We start from the raw sequence: 13,131 nt of genomic DNA, 5'->3' as shown, positions 1-13,131 counted from the left end.
TGAAAAACTCACAAGTTAATATTACAGTCAAGGCATGAAGTATTGAAAAACTTTTTGGCTCTATATCAGACTTATCCCTAAGGCAAAGAGTCTCAGCATGATCGAGCTGCTCACAACAGCGCTTTATTGGACTAGGATGAAACAATTTGATAAACCATTTATATATATATATATATATATATATATATATATATATATATATATATATATATATATATATATATATATATATATATATTTTTTTATTTTTTTTTTTTTTCAAAAGATGTGTTCACAGTTCAGTTTTTAAATGAATAAGGGAAAAAAGGCAGAATATTAAGTGCTAACCTAGAAAAAGGACAACATGCATTTTAAAACCTGCTTGTAATGAATGGTCAGGCTTAGCAGGAAATTGGGCATTTTGGCCTCTTTCAGATTACTTGCTTAATTTTAACCTTTTACTAATTGCAACCATTCAAATTGTGATATTCATTCAATTTCACATAATCTTTCAGCCCTACATTGGCTTTTTCTGCTCAACGTAGACCAGAACGTTGGCTAATAAAAGGGATTAAGTCTCTAACTGAAACTCAGCTTGATTTACACATTTCCAAAGCATCTGACCGAGCCCAGCAATGATTAATATTCACCTGTCATGACTAATTACAATAATACACAAGAATGGTTCAGCCTGTCTTGCTTTGTCTTCCTCAGCTCCCATACCACTCCATCACACTCACTGCTCGTTATTACCAGATGCATTATCTGATGTGGCACGTCAATGCTGAGGGCACACAATTATTGTAGTAATAACTATAATCATAAAACTAGTGAAAAGTATCTAAAACTGTAATGGTTTAGTCATTGTTAAAAAAAGGTTTAGTTTTGGGCTTAGTCCATATTTTAATGTGAAAAGTGGGATGAAACCGGAACTTGAGTCAACAAAACCAACAGAAGACTGGACAATGTAGAAGAATACAAGTTTCAATCCAACCCTTAATGAACATTACTGCCATTAAATAAAAATCATAATAATACCACCATCTGTGAAAAGAGACTTGATTAATATGATTGAGGCACAAAAACATAAGTAGGGGCATTCATCATATTTGAACCTCTTGAACAGCACAATGGTGTAATCAATATATGTTTTTATGCATTAGCTGTTATTGTTTAGTTCTTCCACATAAGAATGCAAATAAAAGCATATAAAGTAAATTTATTATAATGTTTTGCCTTGAAGTGTCAGTTTGACTACTTATATGATGCAGCACTACAAGGAATGTCCAAACAGAAAATCCAAAAATATTCAACAAGATTCTTGAGAGGTTAAGGTCACAACTCTGTACACCATCTACTGCCAAAAATGACACATGCTGCAAGACTGAACTATATCATACATCTATATATATTTTTGAAGCTATATTTTTAAACATCACAGTAGTTCATTTGTGTTGAGAAGATGTAAAACGTTAATGAATATGGGCCCAGTAATTACTGACAATAAACAACCACAAAACAGGTCAAAATATCACAGTGAAATATTAAAATGATCTAAGCCGACTCCCTCTGAGCTTCTAACTATGCGCCCTTTAGAATCTAATGATATCACTTGAAAGCAGCCTTTATGGACTGTAATGGAAGTCTGACTAATGTTTTGTGTTTGCTTTCAGACCATGAGCGAATTGGAAAAGACTCTTCTTATGAACAGGAGGGAAAAGTTCAGTTTGTCATTGACGCAGTGTATTCCATGGCCCATGCTCTGCACAACATGCACAAAGATCTCTGTCCCGGAAAGGTCGGTCTCTGCTCCAAAATGGACACCATCAACGGCACACTGCTGCTCAAGTACATTCGGGAAGTAAACTTCACAGGTGCACAGCTTTGTTCTTTATTTTTTCTGATGGGAAACTGGTCATCACTCAATTTGCTATCAAGATTAAAATTTTAACTTCACTATATTTTTGATAAAACTTCCTTCCATGCTTAATATTTTTTTGAGTGTAAAATTGTATTTCAATCATCCTACTTATCCTTCATCTTGCTCCTGTTCTGTGGTAATATTTTTGCATAGTATTGTATAATTTGGTTAATTTGAAGTTTCTTTCAGCTCATGCGTTATCACAAGAATTATGGACAAATAAAATAAATAAATAAATAAATATATATATATATATATATATATATATATATATATATATATATATATATATATATATATATATATATATATATATATATATAATTGTGACATCAAAAAGATATTAAAATTTTGCAGGGATGAGGAAACATTTCTTTAAGATTATTTAAATATCGCAAGTTACATAAAACATATGCAAATATACTCATGTGTAGGCAACAGGAACCAGAACAACCTTAGGTAATTATACAGTACACCTGAGGAATTCAGGGTCAGAGCATTCAGGCAATTAAACAGACTCAAGGTAGGAGCTGCTCATCACAGGGGAATATATAGGCATGGATATATTTATTTAAAAGATTATAGAGTGGGATCTACAGGTGAGAGGAAGCCAGTGAGGTGTAAATAAGTGGATGTAGGTGGACGTAAAACTGCAAGGCAATGTATTTGGGTATAACCGGGGAGCGAAGTGTGGCAGCGCTGCAGAATACTAAATACACTGAACTGTTAGCAAAAGCACAAGTGAGAGAACATGGGTCTGTTAGAGACCAATCCTGGTTGGATGGGCAAGAGAGATACAGTTGCTTCCATACCTCATTGTACTTGTAAAAGCAATGTGTTTTGTTAAGTTATCAAAAATATCTGCATTACAATAGCCATACAATACAATAGCCGCAGGTCTGTCATGTTACCGTGATTCATAAAAAATGTTTTCTTTTCTCTAGAGCCTAAAATGCAAATATGTTAGGAATTTAAATGTTTATGTTATGTTATGTTATATATAGTCTTGTTTTAGTCATGGTCTTCCCAATTTAGTTGTAATTTATTTTTCATAGAACTAAAGCAGTATACAGAAATAAAAATTTAATGTTTTCTTATCTCATACATCTCTCATTTTTCATCTCATTTCACAAATGTCAAGCCATGTGTGTTGAAAGATATCTCAATAAAAGGAAGACAATAAGAGGGATAAGAAAAAAAACTCTAAAATCTAACCTTTAGATTTTGGGTGAATGTAAGTAAACTTGACAATTATGTCACATTTGCAGCAGTTAGCATTCATTCGTAATGCAAACAGAGGAGAAACAGAACAACATTCAGCTGTGTTTTACTTGAGGCCAAATCTTCAAAGTCGAAACATTGTTTACCTGTTCCTCAGAGCTTATTACTATGTAAGCAGGTCACTTCTCATTTGGGGGAAATAAAAAATATAGTTCCCAATGAAAGAATGTAGCTGAGTAGATAGAGAAGCTCCCCTACCTACCCCTACCTACTTGGCAGTTAGATTTCCATTACCGCCATACCATGCTATTGTCATTGGGCAAGCCACACTTTTGTATGTTTTTCATTAGTATTGTCTTAATGTCATATATTTTACTGCAACTGGTGTGTTAAGAGGGATTATTAAAAAATCTGTGTTACTGCTACACATTCCTATATGAATAGTGATTTGCTTTTAAGACTTAGTACACAGCAGAAAGGATAATTTAAAACATTGAAAAAAATGATCTACAAAATTCTGGGAAAAATCTAACATGCAGTATTCTGTGTGTTTTCAGTGAAGTTAAAAGGACATGCATTACATTTATTAAGTCAAGTACTGATTTTTAATATAATTTTTTCTATTCATAATATTTTAGAAGAAACCAAATATAATGGTATAAAACCTTTTGAATATATAACAGTTTAGAAATATCTAAGAGCAAAGTATTTATGCAAGTCCTGCTGCACTAAAAGAGAACACTGCATCTCAACACAGTGATTTGATGCCACTTATTTCATTAGGCACGATTGCCAATTTACTTTGAATAACTTGAAAAAGCTGTCCATCACAAGTTTAATTTCATTGCCATGGTGGGTGCTTTCTAAACATTACAACTGCTAGCAATCGATCTGTTTAAAATGCATCAAGGACAGCTCCTCGCCAGCATGACAAACAGGCCAGGTTTGAAATGTAAATCATTAGACCTATGATCACAAACACACTAATATATCAAGAAACACGTTTATCAGAGAAATAAAACTGAAATTTGCATACTTGTATACATTCATTATAAATAAACCTATTTCTAACAGTGCATTTCAATTTCAAGTGAATTAAGGTATTTTAACAGGCCATGGGAATTAGTAAAATGTTTGAAAAGTCATACAAAGAACCCAAAGTGTATCTTAAAATAACAGTTGTTGTTTCTCGGTGCAATGAGAGAAAGCTAAACAAATAACAAGCAAAAGGCCAATAAGTAGAACGAAAGGGTGTGAAATTATATGGGAATATGAACAGACAGCAGTCAAGGCCCTCCACCAAGGACCAGGACAACACAGCTGTCAGCATCTATTAAGCTCTTGTAAATTCAATGTTGCACTAGTCTAAATTCAACCTCATTGTTATTCTGCCCATAATAATAACCAATAAACAGTTTCCCATGCAATTTTATTTACAGGTATAGCTGGCACACCTGTTGTCTTCAATGTGAATGGAGATGCACCAGGTCGATATGAAATCTACCAATACCAGATTGCAAATGAAACAATGGAGTATAAGATCATCGGCCACTGGACTGATCAGCTCCATCTAGATGTATGGATATTTCTTCATTATGTTTTTTGTACAAAGTGTATGTCCCCATAACTAAAATGTTTTTTTTTTTTTTGTTTGTTTTGTTTTTCAGATCAATGAGATGCAGTGGCCTGGTGGAACACAAGATATTCCCTCTTCCATCTGTAGCCAGCCCTGTCGTCCAGGGCAGCGCAAGAAGATAGTGAAGGGCATTCCATGTTGCTGGCATTGCGAGAACTGCGATGGTTACCAGTATCAAGCAGACACATACACATGCAAGATGTGCCGTTTTGATTTGAGGCCAAATGAAAACCACACTGGCTGTGTGCCCATCCCCATTGTCAAGCTGGAGTGGAACTCCCCATGGGCAGTGATCCCTGTGCTAATTGCTGTGCTGGGCATCATGGCTACCCTGTTTGTGGTTGCCACATTTGTGCGCTACAATGACACACCTATTGTGAAGGCTTCAGGCCGAGAATTGAGTTATGTTCTGCTGACAGGCATCTTCCTGTGCTACGCTACCACCTTCCTCATGATCTCCACCCCTGACGTCTTTATATGCTCTCTGAGAAGGATTTTCCTTGGCTTGGGGATGAGCATAAGTTATGCTGCCCTGCTGACAAAGACAAATAGGATCTACAGAATCTTTGAGCAGGGAAAAATGTCAGTTAGTGCACCTAGGTTCATCTCCCCAGCCTCCCAGTTAGTCATCACATTCAGCCTTATATCAGTGCAGCTCCTGGGTGTATGCATCTGGTTTGGAGTTGACCCATCTCAAGCCATCATCGATTATGAGGACCAGCGCACAGCCAACCCAGAGATGTCGCGTGGAGTCCTGAAATGTGACATATCAGACCTCTCGCTAATCTGCCTGCTGGGCTACAGCATGCTGCTGATGGTCACCTGCACAGTATATGCCATCAAAACCAGAGGCGTCCCAGAGACCTTCAATGAGGCCAAGCCCATCGGCTTCACCATGTACACAACATGTATAGTATGGCTCGCTTTCATTCCCATTTTCTTTGGAACTTCGCAGTCAGCGGAAAAGGTAAGCACTTCAGCGTTGCACAATGTTTTATTTGGTATTTGGTCTTTATGGTCAGTATTGTGGTTTCTGTATGAGTGTGTATTCTGTATTAAAGAGTTTGTTTCAGAGAAAAACAAAACAATGTTAACTTGAGAAGTTGGTAGAGGATTGCTGAGGTTTCTGTCTTGGTCTTCGTACTTTTCTGTGCCGATGGAGCAGATTGGCAATCATATCTCCGTGTCAGAGAAAATTCATGTCACCAGGGCTGATGGAAGTGGACAAGGGTCCTGGCTCCCCTCACAGAGTGACTCCACTCTAAACTCCAGAGGGGGAGCAATATTGTTCCCCACTCACCCCAGGCCATGTGTAATCTTCTCAGGAGATTACAACACTCCCCTCCATCAGCAAGTAGCGCTCATGTGCTGGAGCAGAAGAACACTCTGCCCTCTCACTCTCTTCACGCGAGCACCCTTTTACAGACATGGCTTTGGGCCTTTGTTTGATATCTTGTACAGCATAAATGTACATCAAATGACACTTGAAATCATAGGCATTATATCATAAACTTTACAATATTTAATTTGAACAACATACTTAGTATATGTTGTGCATATGGTGTGTACAGTGGTGACATAAATCTATACAAGTTTTTTTAGTTCAGAGATGCTCTCCTTAATTGTGGGTTTGATTTGTTTGTTTTGTTATTTGGGGAGAGGTTTGCTACCATGTATCATGGATTTGATATTCAGCCTATATGCAATAGTGTTACTTGATTTATATAATATCTTGTGATCTCTAAATAGAATATATGTTTACCACAACCCCATGCTTAGAAACACCATTTGAAATAGGCATGTTGGGGATTTAGCTATTGCCAAAAGATTCATTTATGATGTCTGTAAATTTAATGTCAGACCAAACCTCAGGCGAAACAATGTTACCAGCTGGGCTTGCACCACACTCTTTTATGGCTTTTCTTCAAGTTCACATGACCTCAGGCATTGGTATCCACTTTTTCTTAGTTGTAATTAAGAGTTGCAAATGGGATGATTTGGGAAAAGTAGAAAACAATAACTGTTATTGAAGCCATTAGCTGAGATTTGCTTATAATAAGTGAATAAATCTTGAAAATCATTGCAGATCCTGTTAATATGCGCATCTCTGTTCCACATTCGTTGCCTGTGGCATTAGATTTGCTGCCCAGCTGTGAGTTACAGCTGTTGGTGGCTTCACAGTGCACACACTGATGTCATTTTGTCAGCCCTCAGGACAGAACATACACACAATGCATACACCACAAGGGAGCACAAGTTTCCCTAAAACATTCAAAGAAATAGAACACAATATATGTTTATTCTGAAATATCTTTTGTTTTCTGTCTATTTTAATAGATGTACATCCAGACCACAACCTTAACCATCTCTGTAAGCCTCAGTGCATCTGTGTCACTGGGCATGCTCTACATGCCTAAAGTCTACGTAGTTCTGGTTCATCCAGAGCAGAACGTGCCCAAGCGCAAGCGCAGCCTGAAGGCGGTGGTCACCGCAGCAACGATGTCCAACAAGTTCAACCCCAAAGGCGGTCTGCGGCCCAACGGAGAAGCCAAGTCTGAACTCTGTGAAAGTCTGGAAACACAAGGTTGGTATCCTGCCTGGGGAGATGCTAACAGGACAAGGACTAAAGCACAAATAAAGTAAAAATGAAGGATTTTAAAAGTATATTGCTGATTGCAATTTCTCTTTTCTACAGGCACAAACATAAACAGAATTTCACATTGGACTGAGCAGTGTGCATGCTACTGACAGAATAAATGACATCTGTACAAAGATATTTTAAAATGATGCATTAATTTTTTGTTAAATGCAAGAACCCTTGTTTGGAAAAGTATTTAATGAATACAATTTTTAAAAGTTTGCATACAATGGGAAAATAAGATTTAATACATGATCCCTGTGGGATTATGGGCAGACTAAAATTCAAGTAACATGGTGTTAATCATTATCAGCCTCCCGATTTTTATTCTGAAAAGACATGTAGCTCAAAAATGTCTGGAGACACTTGCATGTGTGTATCTTTTTTGGCTAGTTATCTCAGGTTAGCCCCACTCTATTCTGCTGATTCTAGTGTTTGACGTGAGGTATGACTAACAAATACTCTTTGTGCTTACGTATCAGACTGTGTAGAGGGAGGGGAGCCTTGTGAGGGACTTTAGACTCAGGTAACCATGTTAAAAATAACCCACTTCTGTCTTAATGTTTTGTCTGCCAGTATTCACCATAACACTCCTGCCTGCCTGTTCAGTTCACTGGCATTTGGGCTGCCCATGACTAAAATGCACCAATCTTAATATGACAAGGCAGTAATCACACCCTCACAAATCCTACTTGACCATCAGACATTGACTCGGAGAGGCAATATTAGTGTGCAGTGCTGTAAAATGGTCAATCAGTTTGGTAAAATCTGCTAATGTGGGAAGATGACACCACTCAGCCTGAGAGCAGAAGACAGGCGATAGCCACGTGTCCCCTGTAATTTGTTTCCTTGTTGACAAAAAAAGAATTTGCAGTAATGGAACAACAACAACAATAAGAGTGAACAGGAAAAGACAGATGAGGCTGCCAGCTTCAATTCTTTCTGGACCATCTATTCTTTATCTTGGCCTTGCAGCACATAAATATTCAAATAAGGTCCATTTATCAATGCTTTTCTCTGAGAAGATGCTTTGGATGAAATGGTGGGAATAGGGGCCCGTTCACCCAGCCACCATGGCACTGACAAATACACAGGCACACTCACCATTACATGTCCCCTGCCCTGACTTTGGCTTTCAGCTGTCTTCTGATTGGATTCATCCCCTCTGACATATTCAATCAGCCAGGGCAGTGGTGGGAAGATTGGCAGATTGGTCATGTGATTCCCCTCGAAGCATGCTGGCTGAAGACAGTTGTATATTCAGAACTGATTTACCTCCTTCTTAGCATTTAAAACTTTAGAAAAATATTGCATATCAGCATGGCTGCACCAGCACACAGGTATGCCTACCTCTGACCAACAGTGTAGACCCAGACTACAGCTTCTATATGTTTTGTTCACAGCTGTTATTTCAGGAATAAATAGCACATTTTAATGACAACACTTGATGTCCAAGATGGATCACATACTGCCTGAGCACTAAGACGTTTTAACCACACACCTGACGCATGCTTTTGCTTGATGCAGATCAACAGAGAGGCCATGCATGGGGCGAGAACTGCATCTGAATGGGTTACATTTTACAATACCTTTGTGATCTGCTTGGTAAAATAATACAAAATTAACAGCTGTGAGCAAAATATCCATTAGTCTGCTTTATTATTTTGTATTGGTATCTATTGAAACTATTGAAAATTGTCATATCTACATGTTCAGTGTGTCAAAAAATATCATACATTTTCAAAATATAACTGCTCTGACCAGTAGAGCTAGACCGATATATCGGTTGGCAAATATATCAGACCAATATTTGCCCCTTTTTAGCGTAATGGCAGTATCGGCATCGGCCATGACAAAATGCATATTGGTCAATCTCTACTGACCAGTAACTGCTGCACATGTCAGGCTGTGTGCCCGGCTCGATTCCAGTCTCAGACAAGTTATATTATGTCGTCTCTGCTCTTTATTGCCATTGTCAAATAAATATAAATTTTTTTTTTTTTTAATTATTAACTTGTTTTGAGACTAATGACATTAAAGTTCTCAAGCAACAATAAAATGATTAAAAAAAAAAAGCTCCACCGAGTAGTTAAACTAGTAAAATGACTGCTTTTAACTCTTTCTTTTGTATCCTACAGTTCTGGCGTCGAAGCAGACATACATAAGCTACAGTAACCATGCCATCTAAGAACTCCACACTGAGGCAAGAGATCAAGAGGTCTTCTGTGCTGAAGACATTGGAGGATTTCCAAGACTTGACTAAGCAGAAAGAGGATGTCACAGCAAAAGACTTCAAATGCCAAAATGTATACGAATATGAGAGATTAATGGATGCTGATAAGGCATACTAGACAGTTCATTTTTCTCTTGCCACCCTTTGGAAGACATGTGTAAGCTTTCCGAGTGCAAGTCAAGAGAACTACCTGGAGCCTACAGTATGTTTTCCTTCTGAAATTTTACAGCACACGCTTTCAGTTCTCCGCGAGACTGAGGCATCTGACTTACTTCGACAAAAACAGAGGCAACTTCTGTTTTTGCTCGAGCCAAATGCAGTTGACAAAGGAAACATTAATAGTCATTATTTTTGGAGCTGGAAGCTGCAGTACTCTCCAAACTGTACATGCCTTATAGTACATTAAGTTAAGCCACACAATCAAGAGCCGTGGATCATTATATTTTTTTTTTTAGTTCTTGCATAAAACTGATGATGATGACAAGGGCATCATCTCTTGGCAATCCTAGTGTACAGTCCCAGAGCATGCTTGTGGGAGCGTCACGTGTACTGTGCTGTATTGTCAACGTCTATGGAATGCAACATTTGTCACGGTTGTCATTCACAAGTGGAGATGTCGAGTCGGACCATTTCCTCTCTGGGTTACACCTGCTGAATAAAAGACTCATTTCAAGCACTAAAGGAGCAGTCGTACAAAACTTGATGATTCATACTTTAACATCTCATATTTCTTGGTCCTTCTTTATTATGCTGCATACATTCTCAAGTCAAGTTGCCAAAAAGTGCTACATTCCATTCCCAGCATACTGACATAATTATGACACAAACTGCTGCAATATATTTACTAGATGTTCAAATAAATATATATTACAATGCTCAAAGTATGCATAAAAACAGCATGCTTAATAAACAAGGACCTATGCTCTCATCCTGTGCCTCATAAGCTTCATAACATTAGTCTGTCCATGATTTCACTCATGGTGTTTTGAGTCTGACCACATTGGCCTCAGTGTACATTTCTTGGTGTACAATCTCTCAAGGTGTTTCCAATCACATTTGTCCGTAACGCTGGACTTTGTCTCTATTGTTACCTTCAGCAATGCAAAAATCTGTATGTTGCATGTCCAAAATCCATAAAGTCATGTGACCAATTTGAGAGCAGCAGGACGTCCAGAAGGAAAACTACTGCGGAGAATTTGAACTAATTCAGTGAATAAATCTCTCAACTCTCAGCAACAACAAAAGTCTGAGATGTTGCGGCAAGTGTTGTTTTTTCATTTGATCAAGTATTGTTTGTGGGATTGTTTGTGTTTGTGAAATATGATCATTTCTTGCTTTTATTGCCACAGCCCCGTTTTATTTTTCTAAAACACTTTGTCTGTGTTACAAAATAGAATATGTAAGTGATGACTGAAATTAAATGGCAAGTTTAATGTATGTTATTAAATGGATTGATCATGTCTGCTTTATGTACTGAATTATTAAAATACTGAAAGCTAAAAATAATTACAGTGCCTGGATATTTATGAATTATCTATAGAAAAAGAAAATATGTAGAGCATGTTCATTTTTATACAAGATATTTCTAATAAAAGATTGTTTTGGTACTATTGTGTGATGTGCTTGTCTTTCACAAATCATGACAACATTAGACTACTGCCTGGAAACACATAAGATATTGTTAAATTATTTAACAGTATGGATCAGATCAGTTGGAAAGTGAGATCAAACATTTTATCTTGCAACAATTTGACCTGAAGCTGCTTTTATATCTCCTGATATAGTCAGCACTTTCAATCTCACTACTGTACCACAACACTGTAGAATTTAGCAGGTAATCGGGAACTGTCTGGAGACAAAGAGAAAAATATTATACATAATAATTGCGTAATTCTTCTGACATTTCTTACAAAAAGACAATACAAATCACCAACATCACTATGAGAGTGATGGAGGGAGAAAAAAAGATGGAATTGGCCCTGAATCTTAAGGTATTTGAAGGCTTTGGTGCAATTGACAAAGGGTAGGGCCCAAAGATAAAGAACAGGTGTTGGATGTTTGAAGAATTCCTACCTCTAACAGATAGTAGCATTTGCCTGTGAACTATCTAGAATCTGAGTTCAGCTATGGCTCATATTCAATCTATGGCTTATAAGCAGTTGTATATACAGTGTGTTTTTGGGTTTGTTTTCTTTGGCTATTCGCTTTGTAACTGAACAAAAATAATTTAAATTCATATCAGTGCATTGATTAAAGAATGTGGAGATACCATGTGTAGCTCAAACACATGACAGATGATGAACAGCTGTAGGAACAGTTCTGAAGACAAGGGACAGACTATGCAATTTAAGCTTTTCTCCTGCAGACATTTCCCTTGACTTCCTACTACCTCCCAAGACAAATGTTGAAAGAATGTGTTATGATTCATAGCAAAAATAAGACTGAGTAGCCCATTATTAATCACAGACCAGCCATTCATTATAGACTGCTTACCTTTAGGGGTTTTTGGTTGGAGACTTTGTGCCACTGGGCTTATCTCAGTACAGTCTTTGCAACTGCTTCTTAATTGCAGGACAGCACCCAGGGACACACTAAGCGCATGCACACATTAATGACCACCTGGCATCTTTGCACCTTATAAAACCTGCAAGAGGGAGGAATAATTTAATAAAAATAAAAATACAGGTGTTGTGGAGACGTGGATATAAATATAGATACAGACTTACATATAAATACAGGTGAGATTATAATAGAGGTAACCACGTCCTATGTAGCCTTGTATCCACTCTTTTCTAAAATACAACTTCAAGCAATACAGACAACTTGCCAGCATTTTACCTTCTCTACGCTTCAGTGTCACTAATGAATTACGCCATAACATAATACTATTTGTTCAATGTGGAAAATAAAAAGTCTGTGTTTTGAAATATCACTTTAATATTTGCCCTCTGCTGCTCTACCAGAAAGTGTGCATTTTATTTTGTCCCCAGGAAAAGACATTACTACAGCTGTATTTTTATAGCACTGATAGTCGGTTGGTGTGTGCAGATTGAATTTATGCATCATTAATGGGCTGCATCATAAAGCACAGTGTGATAAAAGCTAAAGGGTCAAAATGTTTGTTGTCTTTGAGGTCTAACACATGTTGGATGCCCTTTTTGTCAAACATATAAGGGCTTTGCATAGTACCACACTGCGTGGCGTTCCATTAATCTCGGCTTCATGCATGCCCTACACTGACTGACTGATGTGGCTTCCGTAAGCTAATGCTGCCACTAGACGGGGCTTTCCTGTGAGTGATGAGAGTGTGGGCGCAGGGTATGAGGGCAAAGAAAAAAATGATCTGTATACTGTTTGGTTATACGTTATTTGGCAGAAAAGACAGAAATATAGAAAACATCAAAACTTATAATAATAGATTGTTTAAAAATTATGGCGATTAGGTTGTTTTTATATTCAGAAGAAATATCCAAAAGGAGTATAACTGAAAGCTTTTTATCCAA

At 37.3% G+C, this 13,131-nt stretch overlaps 1 protein-coding gene across 1 annotated transcript in view; it reads left to right on the top strand.

The window, feature by feature from the left end:
• The window catches only part of grm4 (glutamate receptor, metabotropic 4), an 83,705-nt gene extending 74,122 nt beyond the window's left edge, over window positions 1-9,583 (top strand). Inside the window, exons 6-10 of the mRNA XM_020929526.2 lie at window positions 1,653-1,853; window positions 4,561-4,697; window positions 4,789-5,724; window positions 7,095-7,341; window positions 9,534-9,583. Coding sequence (XP_020785185.2) covers window positions 1,653-1,853; window positions 4,561-4,697; window positions 4,789-5,724; window positions 7,095-7,341; window positions 9,534-9,583 — 1,571 coding nt within the window. The remainder of the gene's footprint in view (window positions 1-1,652; window positions 1,854-4,560; window positions 4,698-4,788; window positions 5,725-7,094; window positions 7,342-9,533) is intronic.
• The last annotated feature ends 3,548 nt before the right edge of the window (window positions 9,584-13,131 follow it).

This window comes from Boleophthalmus pectinirostris, unplaced genomic scaffold (genome assembly GCF_026225935.1).
Source record: "Boleophthalmus pectinirostris isolate CB_2022bp ecotype Guang Dong unplaced genomic scaffold, ASM2622593v1 HiC_scaffold_8, whole genome shotgun sequence".
NCBI lineage: Eukaryota > Metazoa > Chordata > Actinopteri > Gobiiformes > Gobiidae > Boleophthalmus > Boleophthalmus pectinirostris.
The sequence above is the reverse complement of the archived record's forward strand: the minus strand, read 5'-3'. Positions and strand labels throughout refer to the sequence as shown.